The sequence below is a fragment of the Gobio gobio genome, assembly GCF_949357685.1.
Source record: "Gobio gobio genome assembly, chromosome: 14".
Lineage (NCBI taxonomy): Eukaryota > Metazoa > Chordata > Actinopteri > Cypriniformes > Gobionidae > Gobio > Gobio gobio.
The window spans coordinates 36,826,518-36,854,467 of NC_137107.1; the positions used below are offsets into that span (position 1 = coordinate 36,826,518).

General features: G+C 38.2%; 1 protein-coding gene across 1 annotated transcript in view; it reads left to right on the top strand.

The window, feature by feature from the left end:
- celf4 (CUGBP, Elav-like family member 4) overlaps window positions 1-27,950 on the top strand; it is a gene marked incomplete at its 5' end in the record, with an annotated part of 104,350 nt that overhangs the window by 11,855 nt on the left and 64,545 nt on the right. The window contains one exon of the mRNA XM_079834941.1: window positions 22,674-22,756. Coding sequence (XP_079691067.1) covers window positions 22,674-22,756 — 83 coding nt within the window. The remainder of the gene's footprint in view (window positions 1-22,673; window positions 22,757-27,950) is intronic.

Genomic DNA, 27,950 nt, shown 5'->3' on the forward strand with positions numbered 1-27,950 from the left:
GTATTGAGATTTATCATGCGGGGTTTGATATAAAACAGAGGATGTGCGGATAGTCGTTTTCAGAGAAGCAGGAGGGCATTGTGGGACACATGAGGGTGGAGGATACGCTTTGCCTGCAGTCAGAGCAGATCGAGATGGTGATATGATACCGGCCGACTCCAGCGCGCAGAGATTGCAATGTTTATGCATGCGGCATATATGCGTAAGTGTATATGTATAGCATTTAAAGTAAGCTGCGTGTATCTACGTAGCGTTCTTTGATACAAAAGCGATTTGAAGGCGCTTGTGTACCCCAAGAATAACACGTAATGACTCTGGAACAACCCCCTATTAAACCATTATGAGATTATAATTAGCTTGACGTCTACTGAAACAGTCTATTTGTTATTCATAGGGGACTACGATTTTTTTATTGAGGCATTGTTAATAAATAAATCCTCATTAGTGATTTTCCCACTCAGTGTTATTGCATGTAAATAGGATTTTAATGTCATGATATTTATTGGACTGAAATTTATTCGGCATTAGACGTTTAAAGACCAACCGGACTGCTAGCGCATCAAGAACCTTTTTGTCTATGTGTTTTCTTACACGCGCCTTTATCCTCAGATTAAAATGTCTAAAACAAACCTTAGGAATGCTTGCAGACTGTTCGGAAATAAATAAATAAAAAGTTGTTTTGCTTGACTTTTCAGTCTGTCAGGAACCCAAAAATTCAATGTTACCGACGTTCAGGGTCAGTTTAACCTTTTCATTAACCCACTGCCATCCGAGTGTTAAAAAAAAAAAAGAAGTTAATCTCATGATTTAAAAGTGCATGTAGTTTGCTTTTCAAATGGAGGTGTGAGAGCTGGCGTCTTTTAAGGTTTGTTTTGGGGATTAGGAGAATATATGAATAAGTTATAAGAAGAATGGAGAGAGAAATAGGGGAGGTCAGACTACAGAATGCTGTCGGGAAACTCAAGGATCTTCAGAATGGAAGTCTGAATGTTGCAGGTTGGATTTCAACCGTGCTGTGAAAGTCTCCGTGGCAGTTTAAAATGTGCAGAGCCCACTTTCTGAGGCAGAAAATCTGTATTTCATGGCCAAAATGGGCATTAAACCTGCACTGAAAGTGATGCCACGAAAAGCCTGGGTGCTTGAAGCCCCTTCGTTGAAATACATGCGACATAACGTTTGCTCATGAATTTTAATATGTTTGGGTTTAGTGGGGGGACCTTCATTTGCAAGAAAGCACGAAAGAGCGTGATAAAGATGGATGGTGAGGGAGGGGGGTCGGATAAAAGTGAAAGGAATCAGGCAGAAAGAGAGAACAGGGGAGTCCCTGAGACAGATGTCACCCTCACCGCAGATTGATGGCTCTTGGCCGGTTTCCACGCCAAGCTTTGACCCCGCTGTCCTTTGCAGTAATTTATAGGTGACGTTTTTAAAGATTTAAGCACTATTTTGTGGCCATCACGGCCTCGGACAGAGAACGACCTTCTAATGCAGGGTCGCAGTCGGTCTGGAGCTAAAAAAGAGCCCACTCGCACCCATGCAGATCTGACGGTGAGACACTGAATGCATGCATTTGTTGTGTTCTTACAGGCCAGCCTGATTCATTAAAAAAACCTGTTTGTTGTAAGGATGTGGATTTATTTAAAATTTACAATGTGAGTTTGTATGGCACTCAGGCTAATACCCTTTCAGCTTGAAACATAGAGGACTGGAAAGAGGAAGTGTAGGGGGACTAGACACCCTGTGCAGCTTTTGGCTGTGTATCCAGTGGACCCAGCTGGGTCTGGTGTTGGCTGAGGTATATGAGAGGCCCTTATGTCTGCAGCAGTGGCTCGTGATCGGGGGGAGTCTCTCTAGCACATCATCACTCATTTGCAATTTAATGGCCCCAGAGATCACCCTTACCTCACCCCACCAGCCCATTCCCAGCATGGCAAAGCTTTTTAGCAGAGGTTTTAAATAATAATCTCAAGTGAATCTACTGCCCTGTCTGTCTGTCTGTCTGTCTGTCTGTCTGTCTGTCTGTCTGTCTGTCTGTCTGTCTTTCTATCTATCTATCTATCTATCTATCTATCTATCTATCTATCTATCTATCTATCTATCTATCTATCTATCTATCTATCTATCTATCTATCTATCTATCTATCTATCTATCTATCTATCTATCTATCTATCTATCTATCTATCTATCTATCTATCTATCGTTTGTTTTTTCCATTTATCTTTCTATCTATCTTTTTATTGTTCTATCCATCTATCTAAAGTTTGTTTGTGCTATCTATCTATCTATCTATCTATCTATCTATCTATCTATCTATCTATCTATCTATCTATCTATCTATCTATCTATCTATCTATCTATCTATCTATCTATCTAATCTATTGTTTGTTTTTTCCATTTATCTATCTATCGTTTTATTGTTCTATCCATCTATCTAAAGTTAGTTTGTTCTATCTGTCTATCTATCTATCTATCTATCTATCTATCTATCTATCTATCTATCTATCTATCTATCTATCTATCTATCTATCTATCTATCTATCTATCTATCTATCTATCTATCTATCTATCTATCTATCTATCTATCTATCTATCTATCTATCTATCATCTATCTATCTATCTATCTATCTATCTATCTATCTATCTATCTATCTATCTATCTATCTATCTATCTATCTATCTATCTATCTATCTATCTAAATTTAGTTTGTTCTACCCATCTATGTATCGTTTGATTGTTATATCCCTCTTTCTATCTAAAAATTGATTGTTCTATCTATCTATCTATCTATCTATCTATCTATCTATCTATCTATCTATCTATCTATCTATCTATCTATCTATCTATCTATCTATCTATCTATCTATCTATCTATCTATCTATCTATCTATCTATCTATCTATCTATCTATCTATCTATCTATCTATCTATCTATCCATCTATCGTTTTTTTGTTTTATCCATCTATCTAAAGTTTGTTTGTTCTGTCCGTCTATCTATCGTTTGTTTGTTCTATCATTCTTTCATTCATTAGTTTATCATTTTTGCAATTTGTTTATTCGTTTGTAAATTCATTTATGCAGTTCTACTAGCATAAATCTTTGATTCCTCACCTTTAAGAAATAAACACAGTGTACTTTTGCTTTGCTTTTTTTTCCTAAGAAAGCGTCTTTCATTAGTTTCAATTCATGACTCTGTTTTCCCTGGAGACCACCAGTCGATGCAGACATATTTAGACCTGTCTGGAGGTAGCAGACTGCATTAAGGTTCTCTGGCTTTGTAATAATGTCCCAGTCTTTGATGACACTGATAACTACGACTGGCTTTTAGTAGGCAAATTATCTAGTCTATGCAAACTACTCTCTCACATTTAATTCCCGCGTCATACCCACGTGTAGTTGCATGCTGCTACTCTACCTCGGATGCCCTGCCCGGGGGCATTACATTTACAAAAAAAGACTTGAAATTGAAGCTCTGCAGTCCTACTTATTTAAGGAGAGAAAGATAGCGTAGGGTTGCTCTGCCAAACGGATAAATATGACGAGTTTTGAGGATTGTAGAAGCGTCTTCCACCGTGGGCCTCCTCACCCTGAGCAGCTTAGCTGTCCTCTTTTTAAAAGAGGGAGGAACATGGGTATCAGCATGAAGCAGCCGCGAGGGCCTTCGCAGCATGCGTCTGTGTGCATGTGCAGGATTTTAGGAGAGCATCCATAATGCTCTGTTTCCTGTAGAGAGGCAGCTTGACTTCCTGTCTGGGCCGCGCTCTCGTTGGAAAGGATATCGAGCGTGCGTTTGATAAAACATTGTCTGTTTACAAATCCTATTATGCACGTTTGCTGTGTCCTTGGAGTTGATTGCCGGTCCATGTTAGCTTTAGTAAACGTCTTAATTGCGTTAAATGGGTAGAAAAGCTGGCAGATTAGAAGCCATTAATGAGCGTTGTGTGAGCGAGCGTATTCCCGAGATGGCACTTTTGTCGGGTTGGCAGGCGAGAAGGGAGAGAGTATGCCAGCGTCACCTTGAAACTCGAAAACACTGGAGAAACAGGTCATTGTGTCTCTGCTGAAAAGAGGTACACATCGCTCTCGCTCACTTTCTCACTCGCTCTCTGCACCCTTTACAATCTCTTTGGATTCTCTCCCTCCCTCTCGCTCTCTCCCTTTCCATCTGAACAGTAGATAAGCTCACTGAGGGAGAGTTTAAAGGACTCTCCATTTGTGTATAAATAGCTTAGGATGAATTATTGAGGGACCCAGGGTTACTAATAATCCCCCTGGACCCATCCGACAATGACATAGAAGATAGAGGGAAAACAATTACACTGGGTTTCTCCTGAGGAGGACTGGGTGGAAGGATGGAAGGATGGAGGAGGAGAGGGGGGTGCAGACGGAGACGCCGCAGAAGCCCCTCACCGGCTTCCCGTCTTGGCTAATAAAGCCAATTAAGTCGGTAGAATCAATGGGCATGCGAGCGATCCCGGAAAGAGGAAGCATAATGATTCATGTCCTCCGCCCGGAACGTCCCGTCCCTTTTGTCCACGCGGCCAGGAGGACAGCGGGACACTGACGGGATGAGACAAGAGGACCGCGGGGGAATATTAAGGAGCTGTTTGTGTCTGCTGGTGTCAATGCAAGGACGGCACAGAGAGGGTGAGAGGTGCAGACAGACAGGCCGGTCACCCTGCCACGCACCCGCTCGCTTTCGGCAGGCCGGTCTCTGCGCTCTGGCCGGTCTGCGCTTCAGCTCTAGCAGGTGGATCTTGGGTATGTAAGCCGGACCTCTGTGGATGCGTATGGTGCAAGGTTGTCTGTAATACTTTAAGAAAGGTATCCGTTCATTTATGCTTTAAATTTAGGTGTTTCTTCAACTTTAGGCACTTTAATGTCACAAGGGTTGATTTTTTTTCATTCATCATTTACTTTTTCCTACTTTTCAAATGTTCTTTCTGTATAGATTTGATCATTTTTCATCAATTTTGTGTGAAAATATTATTTCATTGTGGGTATTTAGGATGCCTTGAAATTAGACTAGAGTCATTATTTTCCAAAAATGTCTCAAATGTAATTTCCATCAGAGAATGCTGTCGGATACTGTGATGCATGCGCTGTTAGACATTGTTAGAGAAATAATTGAATATGTACTAATGAGTGTATGTATATAAGACAAAGACAAAAGTGCACCTGTATATACTTTAAAATAAATGTGACCCTGGACCATAAAACCAGTCAGGTAAACAATTTTTATGGGTCAATTTATACATCAGTTGAATAAATAAGCTTTCCGTTGATGTGTGGTTTGTTAGGATAGGACAATATTTGGCCGAGATATTTATACATCTGGAATCTGAGGGTGCAAGAAAGTCTAAATATTGAGAAAATCGCCTTTAAAGTTATCCAAATGAAGTCCTTAGCAACACAATCATATTACTAATAATAATACATTTTTTATATATTTACGGTAGGAAATGTACAAAATATCTTCATGGAGCATGATCTTTACTTACTGGCATAAAAGAAAAATCGATAATTTTGACCTATACAATGACGTATTGTTGGCTATTGCCACAAATATACCTGTGCAACTTATGACTGGTTTTGTGGTCCAGGGTCACGAATGTTGAATTCTACTAAGGTGTAATTTTTATGATAGTACTGGAAATATAACAATTAAAAAGACCCACTAACATTTTCAGTCACAGAAACGCTCAAAGTGTTTACTGCTAAATATTGTTTCTTAAAAAATACAAGAATTTTATCCCTTTTAGCTTTATGTAGGACTTGAATTGTTGTAAAAAAAAAGATGTCTCTTATGCTCACCAAGGCTGCGTTTATTTGATAAAAATGCATAAAAACAGTAATATTTTGGAATATTATTACGATTGAAAAATATCTGTTTTCTATTTTAATATTTTTTTTAAATGTAATTTTTTCCTGTGATGGCAAAGCTGAACTTTCAGCATCATTACTCCAGTCTCAGTGTCACATGATCCTTCAGAAATCGATTTGCTGCTCAAGAAACACTTCTGATTATTATCAAAGTTGAAAACGGTTGTACTGCTGTTCAATATTGATCCTTTTTTTCAGGATTCTTTGGTAAAAAAAAACAGCATTTTTATATTTGAAATAAAAATCTTTTGTAACACAAGTCACTTTTGATCAATTTAATGCGGTCTTACTGAATAAATGTATGAATTCATGTCTGACAAACTTTTGAAGGGTTGTTGTGTGTCGGTTATTTTCTCGATTTGTCAAATACGGCGAGGTTCGTGGAATTGTCTCTTAATAAAAGACTGGCAAGAACCTTAAGTGGTCAGTCTCGTGTCTTGAATTTGCAAACTCTTCGAGCGCAATTGTACATTCCCCTTTGTTATCAGAGTTATGCCTTTGAAATATTCAGCTCTTCATCTGGATGGCGCACAAATCTGACCAAAAAGTCAAAAGGTTGTCTGCAGGACTGAAAGTGTGCACAATAATTTAAATGAGCTTTAACTTGCAGAATAAACTACAAAAGGTTGGCTTGTGATTGCGGCTCTGAATGATTTTATTAGTGACAGAAACTTCCGGGGCTAAAGCCCACTCGTAGCATTGTCCATCTCTCCGACCCTGCCAGCGGGAAGGACGTTGATTTGTAAACCGCTCTGAAATGCCACATTACGGGTTTGATTAGTCCTGTGGCTTGGCAGCACATTTATGTAAACCTTGACTTTACTGCCTTCCTGCATGACATCTCGCTAACAAGCTCTCGGTATTAAACACACTCCCTCGCATCTTTGCTCTAACAATACTATATTTGGTGAGCCAAAGATATTTTCTACCCTCTTTTAGTGCAACCTTCAGTTCTTGTATTTCAGAGGCTTGCAGACGGGCTTATCCTTGATACTTCGGTGAAGCCCCACAGAGGCAGGATGTAATTGACTGTCCACTTCTGAACACCACACGGCTGAATTTTCTATTATCTGTCCAAAAGGTGATGTAAATTCAATTCAAAAAGGCTTGGTCGAATTAAGCAGTGTGTGCGAAAAGCCGCGAGAGAGAAATAGAAAGACCTGCCTTGTAGCGTTACACTGTATGTGTCGGATGTGTGAAGATGTATTCATGAGCGTAAATGGAAAGTAGTTGGGTCGCTAATAGTAAAGTGCACTTTAGGTCATATTGCGGTGTCCCCCAGAACACACCCTTGCACCCCGGCCCCAGCGAGTGTGTAGGTTTGTGTTTATCGTCCCTTTGTATGGTTCTTTAATGCATCTGTGTGCTTGTGTGAGTAGACTGTGAGACTGAGTAAGCGTTCGGAAGTGTGGAGCTGTATTTATTGCATGTACTGTAGTGTGTGTTCATACTGTCTCGGGGTCCTTTGGGAGAATGGAGTGGGGGGACTGTGTCCTAATGATGTGTTTTCTACACCATTGATTCAGTAGCTCTGCTCCACAGTAAATCCTTCACATGCAACACATTAGAGCCCAGGCTTTTTCCTCTACCAATCGATTCACAGAACTTACAGCCGTTCCTCTTTTCTCCTGTCCTCCGTTCTGCGCTCGTCTCCTCTGTATGTGCTCTGCATCCTTCCTTTCTTTTACCCTTTCTAAAGAAAACAAAAGTGAAAAGATCTTTCGTTCTTTCTTTCTGTCTGTCTGCTTTCGCTCATCCGTTTGTTCGTTCGTTCTTCCCTTCTTTCTGTCGGTCATTCTTTCTTTCCTTCTGTCTGCTTTCTGTCTGCCTGTCTTTCTTTCGTTCTCTCTTTCTTTCTTTCTGTCTGCTTTCTTTCTTTCGTTTGTTCTTTCTTTCTTTCTTTCTTTCTTTCTTTCTTATGTATTTCTTTCTTTCTTTCTGTCGTCTGTCTGCTTTCTTTCATTCATTCTGTCTGTCTGTCTTGCGTTCTTTCATTCTGTCTGTCTTCTTTCTTTCATTCATTCTGTCTGTCTGCTTTCTGTCTGTCTGTCTTGCGTTCTTTCATTTTGTCTGTCTGTCTGTCTGTCTGTCTGTCTTCTTTCTTTCGTTCTTTCTTTCTTTGTCTGTCTGTCTGTGTCTGCTTTTGTTCATTTGTTTGTTCTTTCTTTCCTTTCTTTCTTTCTTTCTTTCATCATGTCTGTCTGTCTGTGTCTGCTTTTGTTCGTTTGTTTGTTCTTTCGTTCTCTCTTTCTTTCTTTCTGTCTGCTTTCTTTCTTCCGTTTCTTTCTTTCTTTCTTTCTTTCTGTCGTCTGTCTGCTTTCTTTCATTCATTCTGTCTGGAAGTCTGTCTTCTTTCTTTCATTCTTTCTTTCTTTGTCTGTCTGTCTGTCTGTGTCTGCTTTTGTTTGTTTGTTCTTTCTTTCTTTCCTTACTTTCTTTCTTTCTTTCATTATGTCTGTCTGTCTGTCTTCTTTCTTTCTCTCTGTCTGTCTGCTTTCATCTTTCGTTCCTTCGTTCTTTCTTTCTTTCGTACCTTTGTTCTTTCTTTCTGTTGTCTGTCTGCTTTCATTCATTCATTCTGTCTGTCTGTCTGTCTGTCTGCTTTCTTTCTTTCTTTCTTTCTGTTGTCTGTCTGCTTTCTTTCTGTCTTTCTTTATTTCTTTATTTCTACCCCTTTTTTACCCCTTCATTCACATTACCTGTTTCTGTTCCCGTTCTTCACTTTGTTCCTTTACCCTTTCCTATTTCCAGTGAATGGATTCAATGTCAAGACTGATATTTGAATCTTGATTTGTTTCGGGGGTTTTTTTTTTTCCATTTTCCCCATAATCTCTTTACTTTTTCTTTTCCTTTCTTTATCTTTTTTCTTTTTTCCTTTTCATTTCTTTCTTTCTTTTACTTTTTCTTTACATGCTATTTCCCTTTCTTTTCCTTTACAGTTACTTTACCCTTTGCTTTTCATTTTCCTTTACCTGTCCCTTGCCACTAATTTTCATTAGTTTACATCATTTTACCCTTCTCTTTCCTTGTCTCTTAAGTTTACTCTCTCTGACATTCAAAAGTGTGGGTAAGATTGGTACGATTTTTTTGTATGTTTTTGAAAGAAATATCGGTAACACTTTATTTTAGAGTTCAATTCTCGCTATTAACTAGATGCTTATTAGCATGCATATTACTAGGATATTGGCTGTTTATTAATGCTTATAAAGCACATATTAATGCCTTATTCTGCATGACCATATTCTACATCCCTTAAAGGATTAGTTCACTTTAAAATGAACATTTCCTGATAATTTACTCACCCCCATCTCATCCATGTTCATGTCTTTCTTTCTTCAGTCAAAAAAGAAATGACGGTTTTGAGGAAAACAGGATTTTTCTTCATATAATGTACTTAAATTGCAACCAAAGGGTTGAAGGTCCAAATCAATGCAGTTTCAAAGGGCTTCGAAGGGCTTCAGAGGCTCTGCACGATCCCAGCTGAGGAATAGGGTCTTATCTAGCGAAACCATCTGTCATTTTCTAAAAAAAAAAAAAAATGTATGTACTTTTTTAACTTAAATTGCTCATCTTGCGCAGACCCTATTCCTCAGCTGGGATTGTGCAGAGCCCTTTGAAGCCCTTTGAAACTGCATTGATTTTGACCTTCAACATTTTGGTTGCCATTGAAGTGCATTATTTGGAGAAAAATCTTGTTTTCCTCGAAAAACTTAATTTCTTTTCCACTGAAGAATCATGGGTGAGTCATGGGGTGAGTAAATTATCAGGAAATGTTCATTTTGAAGTGAACTAATTCTTTACTCCTATACCAATACATAACAACTACCTTATGAACTATTAAAATTTGGAGTTTATTGAGGCAAAAGCCGTAGTTAATAGTGAATATGTGTCCCCCAGTGTTTTACCAAAATATCTTATGCTCACCAAAGCTGTGATGGCAAAGCTGAATTTTCAGCATCTTTACTCTAGTCTTCAGTGTCACATGATCCTTCAGAAATCATTCTAATTTGCTGATATGATGCTCAAGAAACACTGTGCTGCTTAATATCTTTGTGGAAACCTAGATACATTTTTTCAGGATTCTGTGAAGAAAATTTCAAAAGAACAGCATTTATTTTAAAACGATGTAACGATATCTAAATAACAATAATAAAATAATCACTTAAAATCCACCTTTGTCACTTTTGATCAATTTAATGTGTACTTAAAGTGTCAAACAAAAGAAATCGAATGGTAGTGAATGTCATGTCATTGGGGAGTTCAGCTCAGATGCCATTTCAAGGTTCTTTTTTTACCCCCGACAAGGGATGTAGCAGGGGCGAACCCAGGGTTAGTATTAAAGCCCATTAGAAATGCATCCACCGACCTCCTCAAATATTCCCTCACACTACCACTTCATTCCACTGGAATAATATCACTCAAGGAGAGGACTCATTAGTCCCAGAAACAGCTCCTGAATATTTAAGGCCTATTTTATTGAATCAAAAAAGAAAAGCTTGACATGGTTTCGGCACAGTAATTGAAGATCGCTCTCGTTCTTTCTCACTTTCTCTCTCTCGCTCTCAGATTACTCTCTGAGCTCATATTGCTGTCTTCAAAGTGCGTTTTTATTTAATCAGGGGTTTACTGCTTCCAATTAAATATTTTAAGAAGACATGTTGTTTGGAGGTGTATGGGGGGCAGGGCGGAGTGGCGAAAAGGTGTCCTGGAGTATTTCAGGAGACCTTGAATTCTCAGACCTTGGAGGACACTTTATTCAAATTACCCAAGGTCTGCGGGGATACTCGTGTTAAAGGGAGGAGGGGGAACTTGGAATTTGGTATACCTTTGCTCAATCTCTACCACCATGAAAGCAGATACGCACTATTGCAGACACACTTGACAGGCACGGCCACTAAAGTGACGTGAACAAACATGACAGTGCTTGGAAACACTTTTTGGAACAATAAATGTTTGATCAGCACGTATTGATTTGAGCGCACCCAAACCGCAGCTGGAAATGTCTCAGCTTACCTGGTGTGTTTGTGCCAGTTTGTTTGTTGGTTGTTTTTGGTGCACCAGTGGTTATTGCCAAAACTGCCTTGGGTTAATCCCCTCACAGAAACTTTTGAAGATAAATGCTGTTTTGGCCAGATGATCAATTGGATTATTTGCAGTGGCAGGTATAAATAATGACAGTAATAAGCAAAAACAAGTGAAGGAGCAGCTGTAATTTATTATTCATATCATGAATCCCAATTGTTATAAATGACGCCTGCATTATTCCATTGCCCTCTCCTTTACTCTCGAAACCTATTGTGCAAATAAAAACCTGAAGGCTTCTAGTGAAATACTGATCCAACACACTTTTTTTCAATAGTAAAAAGGCTACTGAAAAAACACCGTATATGCAAAGCTTGACATTAACACGCAGTCACTCCTTCAAGCCACTTTGGTGGGTTGAATTGTATATATAATATATACATTTTTCAAATGTAGTCTTTTAAAAAGGCATCTGAAATAATCTATCGATGCATATCGATACTGAAATATATGAAACGCTTCCAATACTCATTTTCCTCAGAGTAGATACACGATACCAGCTCTCTCATCTCTCCAACAGCGAGTTGACACACAAAACCCGCCTCCCCTCACTCACACATTCATTTCTTTCTCCGGATGAATGTTGTTGGTGTTACAGGGCTTGAATTTCGGCGTAGGATTGCGCATATTGCACATAATTTTACTAATTTATGCAGATGTCGTGCTCACACCCAAAGTGTGCACACATAAAGCCGCCCTCAGTACTAAATCAAGTTCTTTTTCGCTGCTTATTACTCTTGAAAAGTCAAATACATACAAAATAATGTCAAAATGCCACTCTTGGTGAGTATGCATGTAAACACAGTCAGTTGTGTTTTAAGTGTATGTTAACAGTTGAGGAAGAAAACGCATGTGTAACAGTATAATGGATCTGTGCGTCATGTTTTAAAGTGACAGCAGCCATTTTACATATCTATATGGCAGTTTTTCGCCATGGTATCGGTGTGAAAATTGTGGCCAGTGAAAATGCTGAGTGGCTTGTAACTTGGAAAACCAGTCATTTAAAAAGAGCCGTTTTCTGACATTTTTCAGGATTCTTTGATGAATGGAAAGTTCAAAAGAACAGCATTTATTTGAAATAGAAATAAATAGAATAAATAGAAATAGATTTTGACCTTATTCGCCAGAAGTGATGGCGCGGGGACGGCTGATGCAGAGCCATAGAAAAAAATTAAATACATTTTTTAATATGGATATTTTTCTTACACAAACGCATTGATTTTATTAACACCCCAGAGCCGCGTGGAGCATGTTATTTGATGGACAGATGCATTTTTTATGGACTTCAAAAACAGAGCAACTATTACTGCTATAATAAAGCTTGGATTAGCCAGAACATTTTTTATATAACTCAGATTTTATTCGTCTGAAAGAAGAATGTCATATACACCTCGGATGACTTGAGGGTGAGTAAATCATGGGCTAATTTTCATTTTTGGGTGAACTATCCCTTTAATGCATCCTTGCTGAATAAATCTTACTGACCCCAAACTTTTGAATACTTTACACCTTTTAAACTTTTTGTTTTAAATTCTTTCATTTTCATTGCAGTAGATTTAACAACGAGCATGCCATTGTAATATTTGCATACTCAATTATGATTGGCCTTTTTTGCATTTATTTACATATTAGCCCGTTCATTCTTGAATCTTTAAAATAAAAGAATAGTGTTGCATGTGTTCGTTCTCATGCAGTGAGACTGAAAACAAGATGTACTGAGAATCAAGACAATGGTAGTGAATGGTGGTTTCGATGCAGCATGTCATTACAACTACAACACAACTACAGACTAAACCCTAAGCTTGTCTAAACTATAGTACTATTCTTTTGCAGCCTTGCAAGCACTAGTACTTCTTAGTCTAGCAAAAAGTCTGACCAAGGCACTGTGAATAGAGTCAGTGACGGTAATCACCATGGTGACTGACGCAGTGCTGAAATACAGAAGATATGCGTCACCAATAATATGCAACTGATAAAGGGCTTCGTAGGATGGTGTTTTCATAAACAAACCCAAGGATATGATCTATGGAAGTCATAACTCTACAGTCTGTTGTTAAAATTGTGTATACTGGAACACTTGTGGAGGCAGAAAGTTGTATTTGGCATTTGTAACCTCGAGAATGGGAGTCAGGCCTCCCAACAAGTCATCCAGTGATGGCAGCACATAAAAATATTGGTTTGTCTTGATAATGATCAGCTACATTCATGTATCATTTTTCATTGTCACAAGATTTTTTTTTACATAAATTGTTATAGTTCATCCTTCTTGTATTTCAGGATATGGCTAAATGTATTTCTAATCCAGATTATATTTCACTAGTTGATTGTGAATGTTATAGATTAGAAACACAGATTCATTTTATTGCTGAGCTGAAAAAAAAAGTGCTTTTCTAAAAGCATCCAGGGTGGTGACAGTAAAATGAAGACACTTTGGTTACTTTTTGTTAACTTCGGATGATTTGTATCATGATAATTTGTGTGTGTGAATATGTTTTTCTATTTCGGTGGGGACTTCAACCTGGATGCACACAGACTCATGGGGACTCATGTCACCGTGGGGACCTAAATTGAGGTCCCCATGGGGAAACAAGCTTATAAATCGTACAGAATTAGGTTTATTTTATTAATTTTTTTATGTGAAAATGTAGAAAGTGTTCTGTGATTTAGGGGTAGGGTTAGAGTAAGGGGATAGAATATACACTTTGTACAGTATAACAATCATTACATCAAACCAGACGTGTGTGTGTGTGTGTGTGGTCATTTTTTGGTCCCCATGAGGAAAACAGCTTAGAAATCATACTAAATTATGTTTTTGGAAAATATTTAAATGCAGAAAGTTTTCTGTAATGGGTAGGGGATAGAATATACAGAAACCCAACATTTGTGTGTTCATGTGTGGTCCTGGTAAACCCTCTGTTATGAGGACAAAATGTCCCCACAAGGAAATTTTTTGGACCACATGAGGAAAAAAAAACTTATAAATCATACTAAGTGATGTTTTTTGAAAATGTAAAAATGCACAAAGATTTCTTTAGGTAGGGTAGGTGTAGGTTGTAGGGTTAGAGTAAGGGGATAGAATATACAGTTTGTACAGTATAAAAATCCTTGTCATTGAAAGTGGAAACCCAACATTTGTGTGTTTGTGTGTGTATGTGTGTGTGTGTGTGGTCCTGGTAAACCCTATGTTTTGAGGACAAAATGTCCCCACGAGGACATTTTTTGGACCACATGAGGAAAAAAACGTATACATTTTCTGAAAATGTAAAAAATGCGGAAAGTTTTCTGTAGGTAGGGTAGGTGTAGGTTTAGGGGTAGGGTTAGAGTAAGGGAATATACAGTTTGTACAGTATAATAAAATCCTTGTGTCTATGGAATGTCCACATAAAGCACAAAACCGTGTGTGTGTGTGTCCCTTAAGGGTGTCTGCAGAAGGGGAGATAAGACACAAGTGTAGGACACTAGTGGATAGTGTTCACAGAATCCTGGGGATCTTATCTTTTCTCTACTTCCCTTTCCCCTTCTTTCCTTCATCCTTTCTTCTCACTTGTGCTGCAATTTTCACAGCATGCATGTTTCACATCTCTAGCGTTAGACTGAGAGGGAGTGAATTGTCCCTCCAATCATGCTTCTGTCTGGTTTTATCAAAGTCAAGAATTTAGCATGAAATGCCTTGTAAATATTTTGGTGCAAATTCATCACTTGGTATGAAACTTTCTATTTAAATTATATACACTACAGTTCAAGATTTACTAACAGCTTGCGCCAGCGCAAACCCTCTTGGCGTTAAAAAACTACTGTCAGGATTTACTAAAGTCACGCTGTGATAAATTAGCGCTGAAAAGGCCTGGATATTTTTGCGGCTGAACTTATTGCATATGTATTTGTAGGAGTTTCTTTTTAAGACACAACATTTATGGGAGGAGATTATTTTTGGGCTAATGCATTTTCTTTAATTGTAAGAACATCCCATTTGATTTTGTAAGATAGAAATGTTGAACCAGCTAAGAACCACTTTTTAAAGTTTCTCTAAATCATTTTTTATTTGTTTGTTTTATTTTTCCAGAGTGCTTGGAGACGTGCCCTGATGTTCAAATGAAACCTACGCCTCTGACAAACCTCAGAGACTCTATTCGCTCCTCTGTTATTTTCTCAAACCTCCAGCTTTTGCTCCGAAACCCCTCCATTACCATCCAACCGTTGTGTTTTATCTTCACTGCTCCCTTTGTACTGTATTTTCTCTTCTCTCTTGCATTTTCTCTCTGTTGTCCTTAAAGTGCTTTCTTGACCAGACGGAAAGAAACAATATTGCTTTTAGAGGACAAACAAATAGAGGCTCTCCATTATCTTTAAGTTCATCCCGTATATTTGTGCGCGTTCGCCTGTGTGTGCGCACTGCGCACTCCAGCACTTGTCATGTGGGACAGGGAAGCATGCGCAAGTGTCCCATGAGAGCTCTAGCCTGTTCTATAACATGACAGGCCCTCAGAGGAGCACGCCAAGCTGTCACACTGAGCTCTCCCCAACGCTAATGAGTCAGAGTTAATTAAAAAACCCAGGCAGGACTGCGGGAGACACACACATCGACGCACACATATATACGCACGTGTACATGCGCTCATCCAACCTGGCCGGGGTTAAACACACAGAGTGGACAGCGGGGAAGAATATTGCTGATTCATGCTCTAGCCTCAGGGGGCCGTGTGTGTGGACGTCAGTGCGTGTGTCCCTTGTGTGTGTTTAGCGTCCCTGCGGGACTGGGACTTTAATGGGGAGGCAGAGAGAAACCTATACGCTGCTGCTGCCCTCACAGTCTTTTTACTTAGTTCCCTTTGCTTCTTTTCTGAGGTCACGCTTTTCTTTTAGGATCCACCAAAATAAGGGGCTTTCACACCGGGTAGTTCTAGGAAGTAGCCACCAGGGTGGTTCCCCGAGAAATATAGGTAGCCCTAGGGCCGTATTCCTGGTTGCATTCGCAACGCCAGTAGGAACTCTGAAGTGATGTAAGCCGCACTTGTTGTTGTGACTTTTATTTTGACAACACTGTGGACCTTTATTTTGACGGCACTGAGAACGGCATGTCTGAGCACACAGTGCTCGCATTCTCTGTCTTCATTAGTTTAGGATCTGTTTAACAGTCCTGTGTCTAAAACTTTATTAGATATAACTTTTATACAACGAAAGTAGACAGTATATGAAAAAGTATTAACGTTTGCCATATAGTTTCGCTAAATTGGTCCCCTCAAAGTTGCGTTGGATTTTCTCCTTAGCGCAAAGGTCTATCTATCACTGTTTTCCATGTTCGTAAAGTTAGTTTCTGGAGTAAATACGTAGGTTATTATCTGCGTGTGTACATGGCTTTTTAAAAATGGCGGGTGCTGGTGTTTCGTGTGCGTTCGGCCAATCAGCGTACATTAACGCCACTGGTAGTTCCTGTTGTGCTGGGTTAGAACCTACTCTGAAGTAGGAGCTAAATTAGTTTCCCCAGAAGAGTTGCCAGAACTAAAATCATTCCTAGTTCCTGCAGTGCGAACACGCCAAAATCTGGGTACTTCCGAAATGGTTCCTCCAGTGCGAAAGCCCCTATTGTTACTGAAATAGTTCGATATTAAATGGAGCCAATATCCTTGTGGGCAGCGCTTCGACATGTCGCACTTTGGGCGACCCGAGTTCGAGCCCCGGATCGTGGACCTTTTCCGATCCCATCCCCCTCCCTCTCACTATTCACCTCCTATCTACTTCCTATCTCAATAAGGGCAAAATCTGCTCCAAAAATGTTTTTAAAAACTACTGCTGTCATTAAAAAAGAAAGAATCTAAAACCTCTGACATTGTATGAAAGAAATCTATGTAACACTTTAAATGCTGTTCTCATTTGTTAACACTGGTTACAGTGCACAGGTAACAATGAGCAATATATTTTTCGAGCATTTTTAAATATTTTTTAACGTTAGTAAAATTCATTGTTAGTTCAAAGTGCATTAACAAATATTAACAAATACAATTAAAAATACCGAAATCTCATACATTTTTTATAATTATACGGCTGTTTTTACATTAACTATGGAAGCTGTGATTAACATTTTTGTAAGGGTTGGGATTCTTTCATCACCAAAATGATTTTATGTTCGTTTTTTTGTTAAAAAGATAAGATTAGCATCCTGCTTCAACAAGGGTTTGTTTGAAAATAAATTAACGTTTTAATTTTCCATTTTGGTTGGCAATCAGTCTTACCATCTTATCGTCGTTTGTGACACTATTAGCATGCAGGCGGAAATGTCAGCGGCAGATTATCATGTTTACTCAGCATATTAATATATTAGCATTTTTTTAATATTAATGCGAGATTAGCATAAACATTAGCATCCATTAACATGCTTTTGCATATTCAAATTTGCTTACTTCATGTACAAATGCGACGCTAATCGTTTCAGCTTTTGTTCAGTGGTTATTCCACTCAATTCCTATCCCAGTGGGATTTTTGATTAAGTTGACGCTGAAAAGATTCACGGTTGTTTTTAGCAAACTACTTTAGCAGGGTGAGATTAGCATCATATGAGAGTGAGTGCCTGTTCGTAGAGCTGGATGTTAACACAACTTAAAGACAGAGGCGTGAGTTGAAGCAGCCAATGAAAGCTGAGGGGGAAAAAATCTTATCACATCAGGCGTGCTTGGATGAACTTTCTCGCTATCTCATTCTAGCTTCTTACAGATTTCCTCCATAACTTTTTGTTGCTGTTGTTGTTTGGCTTATCTTTTCATCATGCAGCAAATTTAGCTAATTCTTTCCTGCCAGGATTTGCAAATCTTGCTTGGAACTGCCTCTTGTCCTCTGGACTAGTGCCACATTGTCTCTAAAATCTCACATTTGTTGATGTACAAATGCACTTGTGTTTTTAGGTCTCAAAGCTTAAACATTAGGTGCTCTTTAATGGATTGAACATTGTGGTTTTGAATTCTTCTCATTTAAATGGCAGATCATATTTAACATTTTGTTGAAATCCCAGAAGCATCATTCACATGACTGAATAATTATGAATGTATTGTCATAGTTATTATTGCAAACACAACAAATTAATCAATAAATTGAAATAAATTGTTATGAGAGCTGTCAACTCGATTAATCGTGATTAATCGCATCAAACATAGCATAAAATATGTGTATGTATATATATATATATATATATATATATATATATATATATATATATATATATATATACTGTACATACAAACATATATATGTATGTACTGTATGTATACTGTATATATGCATATATGTACACACATATATTATATAAACACAAACTTTTATGTTAGATGTGATTAATCGCGATTAATCGATTTGACAGCCCTAGTTATTTTAAATGATTAATGAATTGTATACTTATAACACATTTAAAATACGTTGCTAAAAACATTCTTTATTGTTGGGGCCAGTAAAAATGTTATATATCTGTTTGATAATATGATATTTCTGTCTGCACATAGCTTTTTTTTTCATGCTGTGGTTTCAAACCCAGCAGGTGTTTGTACATTAAAATGTTCAAGCCTGAGTGTACTTAAAGCTACACTATGTAACTTTTCCGTCCACTAGAGGTCGCCTGTTCAAAACAAAGGCGTAGTTTGATGACGCCACGTTTGAGCGCAGAATCTTGGGACATGTGATCTTCACCTCACAGTAGGGTGACCACCCGTCCCGCGTAGCGCGTGCGCGCACAGCGTTTGAAGCCCAATTCATGCGTCCCGCAAATTGAGTCCGTGTCACGCATAATCAATGCTTGCTCAAAAAAAAAAGTTGGTCGCTCTATATCCTCGAGCCCCAGGCAGCCAAACGAACATTACTTCAATCCTAGTTCCCACACGAACATATTAAGTATTCAGTCCATTTTATCACGAAATTCAAACGATACATGCAGTTTTAACGCTCTATAATATGACGCGACTGATAGACGGGTATCAGTTCAACTTCAAGCGGCAGCGCGCGGCGCGTGAGTGAACGCGATCAGGAACAGATGATTGCGTTCACTGGCGAGCCGCGCGCTGCCGCTTGAGAAAGAATAAATATTAATTAATATCTTAAGGTATGTTGAGGATACTTTACAACTTGCTGAAACGTATCATCTGTTGTGTAATCGCTCCATCGGTGTTTCAACCGCGGAAAGACAATAAAACAGCTTGTAAACAGTGTCACGTTTACCTCAGAAGTCATTCAGTGTCCACAGCTGTTAGTTCACTAGAGAGATGAACTCTTTCACTGAATACATGCACTATATTAGCCTATATATTCATTATTTACTACTTAGCCTGTTAGTGATGTCTTGTTTATTTAATGTATGTTTAAATAAACCTGTCATGAAAATTACAGCCACTAAATGATTATATTTCAACAACAAATTTGAGAAAAAAAATAATAATAATTAGATTTAGAAGTTAATGCAAAAACTGCCTTATGTGAAGCTTATGTGTTGATTATTATATCTAAAAATAAATAGCAACTGAATTTAGGCTAATAGTTTGGGCTCTGTTGTTAATCTTTAATAGCAATATGTAAGTAAGGGCTCCCGATATAGTTTACAGCATTATCTTTAAGAAACTTTTAGTTCTAACTGAATTAATTTAAGGACAGACAAAACATTTTCTCATTTAACCACTGTTGAATAAAAATTAATAAAAAGCAATTTTGTAAAACTGCTGTAGGCTACCGAACTGTGACTTTAAAACCGAGTTACGTACCGAACCGTCAGTTTTGTGTACCGTTACACCCCTAGAATTGGTCAATCTCAGGTAACTTTATTTAGCTCTTTACAAGGTTTCTAAGCAGAAGACGGATGTATGTTTTCTCAGTACTGTTACCAAAACTCATGTGCCATTTAAAAAGCATGTTTAAAATCATGTCAATTAATTCCTTTGTTTTCCCTTCAAGATAGTAAATATTTTAAAGAAATTGTTGGTTATATGTTCAAATAATTAATATTTGTGATTAAAAAAACACTCTATATGAAGGTGTATTTGAATAAAAAACACAAATATTTTGTGTGTGTGTGTGTGTGTTTGTGTGTGTGTGTGTGTATGTGTGAGAGAGAGAGAGAGAGAGAGAGAGAGAGAGAGAGAGAGAGAGAGAGAGAGAGAGAGAGAGAGAGAGAGAGAGAGTGCATAGCCATGTGTGTGCTAAATGTCAAATTTTTTCCTAATTTCAACTGTAAAACTCATAAATCAGGTAAATATTATATATAAACTAATATTCACAATTTTAAATCAACAAAACAGAGGACTCTACTCACTCCTGTTACTTTTACTCCTGTTATTTTTCATATGAGTAACAGGACTGAAAGTAACAGGATTGAGTTTTTAAGCAAAAAATAAGCAAACACATGCCAAATTGCCACTTGGCTAAGTAGCTAATAGCATGAGGACACTGAGAAAATTGTAGTGACTTACCTAAAGTTTATATTTTTTTAAATAAACAAATAACCTCTAAGAAATAATGTAGGTAACAGGACAGTGCGTTGAGATATGACCTTCCTAGTCAAAGTTACAATTTCATCAAATATACAGAAATAAAAATGAGAGGACTTACTTTTGGTCTTCCCATGGCCTACATAAGATCCAGATGATGCAACATCCTGTTGAAAAGCTCGTCTAGTGGCATGATGCAAGTTTTTAGAGGGGATAACAGGACTGAGTGAAAACCTGGGGACACGACTAAAATGTGTATTTTATATAACATATCTTATGGATTTTTTATTAAAAATATATGTTTTAAGCATAGATGGTATATGGAGTCACACAACAATGCAAAAAAAGTCGATTTTAATGATTATATTTCATGATAAAGTTTAGATTTAGATACCGGGGACATGTAACAAATATTATTATTTTTTGTGTTCTCAGTAGTTAATAATGTTTTAAATTGTATATTTTACATTTGCAGTTAGATTAATGTTCAGGACACTTTGCTTAATTATAAAATGTATTTTATATAGCACCAAAAATGGTTCTTGGCTCGTAATCATAGGGGAACCTTTTTTAGTGCTATATAACACCAATTTTGGTGCTTCAGTGGTTCTTCAGCGGTTCTTCAGAGGTGCTATATAGCACCTTAGTCAAAGAACCGGTGAAGAACCTCTGAAGAACCGCTGAAGAACCACTGAAGCACCAAAAATTGGTGTTATATAGCATTTAAAAAGGTTGAGTACGAGCCAAGAACCATTTTTGGTGCCATATAGAACCTTTTTTTTTTTTTAGAGTGAACTGCAATTCCTGTTAATCCTATAATTTTATATTATAATTTATTTAAAGTGAATAAATTGTAATGAAAAATAAATAAAATTAAATAGCTAAACAAAAATCGTAAGTGGAAGTGCATCTGTCAATTCATTGAATGTTCAAAATATTATGAATCTTTATTTAGAGAAAAAATAAACAGTGGTTGGCCTATTCATGAGCATACATCAGCAATTACACGTTTAGGGGAATAGGGCAATACCATGTAAGGTGCTGCGTGCTAGAAATGGGTAAACCACTATCAGTGAGTCTGCCCGTGGGGTGGGGCACCGCTGCGCCAGGCAGTGTCCCACATTGTCCCTCAGAAACATACCCCTTGTCCCCCCTTGGGCTTATTAGCAGGTGGTCACCCTACCTCACAGCCGGTGGAAAACAGTCAGGATAGGACTCGGGCAGAAATCATGTTGATGGATGCGATTATTAACATTACTGTAGTCTGAAGCAGAGCAGGAGCGAGTGTTGTGGAGCTGAGCAAGGCCGCAGGAGCGATTGAAGAGCGGGACTGTTATTATGGCATAGTCGCCGGCATGACTTTTATTATGACACGGTTGCCGGCGCCACTTCCTCTTTTCCAGTCATGAGTATATGAGGTAACGCAGCTCTGTTTATCGTATTAGATATATCTGAGTGTGTTGAAAAGTAAGTTATGACGTTCGCTCGGCGGCTGCTATGACACTTGTTCACACTGCAGTGAGAGTAAAGTGTTTCACTGAATAAAACCGGAAACCGAGGGTCACGCAGATATGACGCAATCGACAGGCGACTCCCTCAAACGCATAGCTCACACGTCCCGGTTCCTTTGTTAAAATAGCAATTTTCTCACGATTTACAAATAGTTGAAAACATTTGGGATATTCTAAGTACTCAACTGAACAAAATATATAACACTGGCCTAGTAGTTTCTGGATATTTTACTGCAAAAATCCTACATAGTTCACCTTTAAAACAGGTAATATTCTGAAGAGTGTAAATATGAATGCTATTTTCTACACTATTTTTTATTGGCCAAAATATCTCGAACTGTGCATCCTTATTGTCTGTCAAATAAATGAGCAAGCATACGCAAACACACTGCTAAATGTTGATACCAGCAAGGCCTTGTAGCCAGAAAATTAAAAGAAGCTGCATATTTTCTTCCACAAACACACACACGTTTGTATTTGCGCACACTCTCCGTCTTTCTCTGGGGAGCGTAAGTGTGTATGGCTGTGGGCATGTGCTCTCAGAACCTCTTCATCTCTCTTCTTTCTTTTATGTCTCTGAGTCTGCTACACAAATGTAATAATGTTGTTTTTCTTTCCTGGGTTTGGCGAAAACAATATGAAGGTAGAGAGCCCAGCTCTACTCAAACGGACACCTGCTTGTGTCTCAACCTCTCTGACCTGTCTTTAATTTATCTCTGTCTCTGTTATTTCCTCTCTCAGGCTGTGCCTTCCTCACATACTGTGCAAGAGAATCGGCGCTAAAAGCTCAGACCGCGCTTCACGAGCAGAAGACGCTACCTGGGGTAGGTCATCACGGTCGAACACATGCATCAAAACACATGCACACCAGAACGAATGGGTAGTTGACATAAAATGCTTTCGAGAAGTTTGCCATGTGACATGCTAAACTATTATTCTGTTTCAAATAAATGCTGTTCTTTTGAACTTTCTGTTCAAAGAAACCTGAAAATGTGCTACCGTTTCCACCAAAAAATATTAAACAACTGTTTTCAATTTGATGATAACCAAATCAGCGTAACGACACTGAAGACTGGCGTAATGATGCTGAACATTCAGCTTTGTCATCATTTATTTTAGACAATCTATCAAAGCATATTTTAGAAATTCAGGTGTAATAATATTTCACAATATTACTGTTTTTACTGTATTTTTGATTAAATAAACGTTTGAATGTTAGTGTATATATGGTATAAATAAAAAAATAGTGCAGTGTTATGTGTCAACTACCCAAATTTACATTTTACATTTGAAACACATTGTATGCAGGTTTTGCTAGAAGATTAATTTCAGCATATTTTTTTGCTGTATATCTCAAAAAGTTAGCCCTCAAAAAGCGCTAATTCTTCTCTTTTTTTTGGCTTCATTTTCAATCCCGTTCACTCGCTTCTCGTACTCTTCCTTCCTTTTTCCTCTCCATCTCTCTCTCTTTCTTTCTGGAAGAGCCTTGTACCCAAGGGCAAGAACTACACAGCACCACATTAGAGCTGGCCTATTTATAGTGTCTTTTAGTGTCTCTGAGCATGTGTGTGTGTGTGCGATCGTGCCGTATGAATGTCTGCGGGCACGTGTGTGTGTATTACTCTGTCACTCCTCTTTAGATTCAGTACAAACTTGCTGTCCCACTCTACATTGTTTGGTTGCAGTGTGTGTGTGTGTGTGTGTGTGTGTGTGTTTTGAAGTTCCTCCGTAAGCTCTTGCTCAGCTCGGTTCGGTGTGTTCTGTTTTAATGACGCCTCCAGGGAGAATGACAGTTGCCGTGGCGAACGGGATGCCTTTGATGCGAGTGATTATGACATCATAGATGTCGAATGCAAGGGGAGTCACTTTGCTGTAGTTCCACTTCCTTTCTCTTAGTGCAAAGAATATTCACTCGGTGGAAAACGCGCACACAGCCATACACGTTTCCTTCATCCGCCCCACCCCCCACCCCGCCACGAGCGTGTAAGTCATCATGTTAGATGTTGACTGTAATAAGAAAAACCCTTGATCGTCTTATTATGAGCACATCTATTTGCACGAAATGCAAACGCAGCAGCTGCAAATGAATTCAATCGAAGGCTCTGCCTATCACAAATGTTTCATAAGAATACTAATTACCCAGAGGAACATTTTATCGCTCGGTTTGCTCATTCAGAGCTCAGGAGACTTAATAGAGTTCTTGGTTGTCTTTGGCTCGGATGTTTCTCCTATAATTTCTTAAGAGATGTAAAAAAGTGTAAATGAGACGTATAGTGTGGATATAATGTGGATAGTACAGCTGGGATCATTTGGGTTTGGGAGAATTTAATGAGAAATGTTTGAGCTCATATTTCGCTAGTGGAAATATTACTTGAAACCATTTCTCACCGTTCAATTTGAGATATTTTATCGATACGTACAGTATAAGCAGAAATTTGTTCTCTTTTCTCATGGGGAAATGTTCAATTATTCTTCTAGAATGAACCATCATGGCCAAATGAGTAACACATTTTGATTGTGAACAATAAATGCTTTAGTCAACAAAGAAAGAGAGACGAATAAATAAGTCTGAAGTGATGAAAAAAGTCATTGGAAGCTTTTATGTGTTTTATCTGCAGGATAATCTTGAGCCATCCTCCATCTCTTTTCCTTTCTTTCTCTTTGCCCCCCACCCCCAACCCCCTCTCTGCCTTTATGCAGTAATCTCTCTCATTTTTCCACTTCACTTGACAGCTTGATGGTTTTTAGGAAAGTGGTTTTTATGTTAGAAAGTTCTGTCAAGTGCAAGAAGGCCTCCCAAGTTCAAGTCGGGAAGAGATAGAAAGAGCTGAAAAGAGTGGGCTGTTCTTGGACCTTCAGTCGCTCCAAATGAATGGTGAAAAACACATTTGCGCCTGTTAGCTTAAAGCCTGACTCTCCGTGACAGTTTCTTTTGTTTTGTACGGGATCCTCTCTCTAAAATTGCACAAGCATTTATCGAGCATTTCTGCCAAATTTGACATCACAATATTGCAGCTATAAAGTAATGCAGGACAGAATATAGTGTTTATAGGTGTAATTTGGTTTAAGGTGTATTACCTTCTGGTGTGATACAGAAAATCAGCCGTTTGTACCTTACATTTTTTCTGGGTTATTACATATAGGTATATGATCATTTGTCATATTTTCTGGGCTATATTCTACACTTTTATATTTTGCATATTGTTATTTAAGGGTCTTAATTTAGTTTTATACAACCAATTTCCCACTTTTTCTGACCATTAGGCCTTTATCTTTAAGACTTTTGTTTTGTAAATCACTCATGGTTGTTTCATGAAGTTGCTGATAACTAAATAGCCAGTTATAAGTAAACACGTGTGATCAAATGTTAATGTGTTATGATTTTTGAATAACATTTTGCACACATTGGAACTGAAGTTCCTTGAAACGCTCAGCATTATTCAATGTGTTGACGTAATTTCCCCTGAAATGGCTCAAGCTGTAAGCAGCCCCTCCCCTTTTTTGAAACAGCCAATAGCGTTTCGTTAATACCACAGTTTGACTAGAGCCTTTCTGTTTGGTAAAGCCAGAGTTTCCTCATAATCTCTAACCGTTTATCATCATAATATCCTCCATATCGCTTTGAAATACAGCATTCTGTGCAGAATTTAAATGGGTCTGATATGTTTTGTTGTATGCGCCGACTCGTGCATATGATCCGTGCTGCGCTCTCGTGTCTCTAGTCAACGGCTCTGGTCTAGACTATGTGTGTGTGCTGCGGCGGTGCGTGTGAAAGTAACGTGAAACCAGACTTCATTCGCCTCGACTGAAAGCATATTTACACTGTTTGAATCGTTTCCTATCGCATGTATAGTGCGCTATGTGCCATTCACCATGTAGAAAATAGTAAATGTGTGAACAGCTGACCGATTTCAGCTGCTGCTTCAGCGTCTATTTATAGTGTAGGGGGCGGGCGCTTCAGATTCTAGAGAGCATTTGATTGGACAGAAGATATGATGAGTCCGCGATGACATCATCAAAATCTGGGATCTTTTTTAACAGAAGTTTTGAATGCTTATATCTCCTAAATGCGAGTTTTGTCATTGTTTTCGAACACACCAGCTTATTCATAACCTTAAGGCTAACATAGTCATACTAAAAGCTAAAAAAACTTCCATTTTGATTTCAGGGGGCCTTTAAAGTGTAACTTTAAACCCACTTTGTATTGTTACTGTGTTGGTAGTATTATGTAAATTAACCATGTTTACTCATTCTTCAAGTTACCTGGACCAAGAAATTCACATTGATTTGTCAGCGAAAGTCCTTTTTACAGCTCCAGGGCTTTCGTGAAACGACAGATTATACTTCCACATTTTTGTATCCCCACCCACAGACAGTCAGATCATCAGAGGGTTATTAACAATTATTGTAAGATAACTGAGAGTAGATATTGCTGAAAACTGTACCGTACTTTGTCTACTCTTTAAACAGCATTATGGTAAAAATAGAGCACTATGGCAACAGCTTTCTTACCTGTATATGATGTATTTTGCTTCGTTGGGTTCCTCTGTTTGCCCTAAAACACTGTGTTCATAGTCATCCGGTTTGAAATGTTGACTACAAACACAGAGTGAACATTTCAAACTGGATTATTTTCTGTTTTCAAACAGATTTTCCATTGCTGCGTTCTCTCCGTATTTATTGCAGACTTTAGCCACCGTGCTGGAAACCTAAAATAACTCTAAACATTCTTGCATTCAGGAACAATACAAGAAGACACCATTATAACTAAAAGTTTGCTAATAAGTATTTTCTACTAAAGCAAGGCGGTATTTGACTCTGGTAAGCATATCCACAGCAGACTGGTGGGAGTGGCCTTGGACTTGCATTATGTGTGTTTCCAAAAGGGATGACAACAGCCCTTTTTCTTTGTTTTTTCTAGTCCGGTAGCACCTTTTTTTGCCTTTCTACTGCATAGGCAGCCAAGTTTTATTGAAAGCCCATTTTGCCAGTGGTAGTACATCAAGAAAGAACAAAGAAAATCCTGTTTTCTTAAAGGTTCAGTGTGTAAATGTTAGCTGCATTTAGTATTGAAGTTGTGAATTGCAACTGTCGACTGCTCACCCCTCCTTAGAAACATGGCGGCGCAAAATGGCGACTTCACTGTAATAGGACCCGCGGTGTATTTAGATAGAAATGGCTCATTCTAAGGTAATACAAACATAACAATACATTATGTAAGGTCTTTATACTCTGCCGAAAACATAGTTATGTATATTATATTGCATCTCTGTCAATAGATCTAACTAAATATTACACACAGCACCTTTAAGTTATGGCCCTTTTAAAATGTCATTTATGACTGTTCCTATGGTATTTGTTGTGTGTTAAATTGTCCCTTTTTAATGTTTAAAAGTTTAAAATAACTCTTTTTCTATCTTAATATATTTAAAAAAAATATATTATTGATTCCATTGATGGCAACATTTTTGTAACAATGTAAAAAAAAAAAATCTGTATATATTCTAAACAAAAACCCTTGTGAGTTTTACTCTGTAGTAAATACTAAAAACTATTATGTAAGATGACTTTTATATAGCTTTTATATTTTGTTTCATACGTATAGATTATAGAAAGGTGGAGTTTTTTTAGTTGGGGTCTATTGCAGTGGCAACTCAGGCCATGCTCTCATGCACAGTGGATTTATTAAAAATCTCTTCCGGCCTCTCTCGTACTACAGTATGATGCCTCAGAAGCACTCTATTGATTTTGGCACTGGGCCTCATCAGCAGGAGGGTGTGTGTACACACCCACGGCCGCTCTCTCGCTCACATTTAAATACACACACGCACGAGTACAAACGGAGCAGCTATTACTCACTGGAACGCACACAAATGCAAAATGTTCACAAATACGCATTCATGTGGATGAATATTCATGTAAAATATATTTGCAGGAGACTCAAGCTGTAATGCTCGTTGTGGCATAGCCACAGATACACCATGGTTATGTTCAAAATGGAATGCTACTAGTATACTG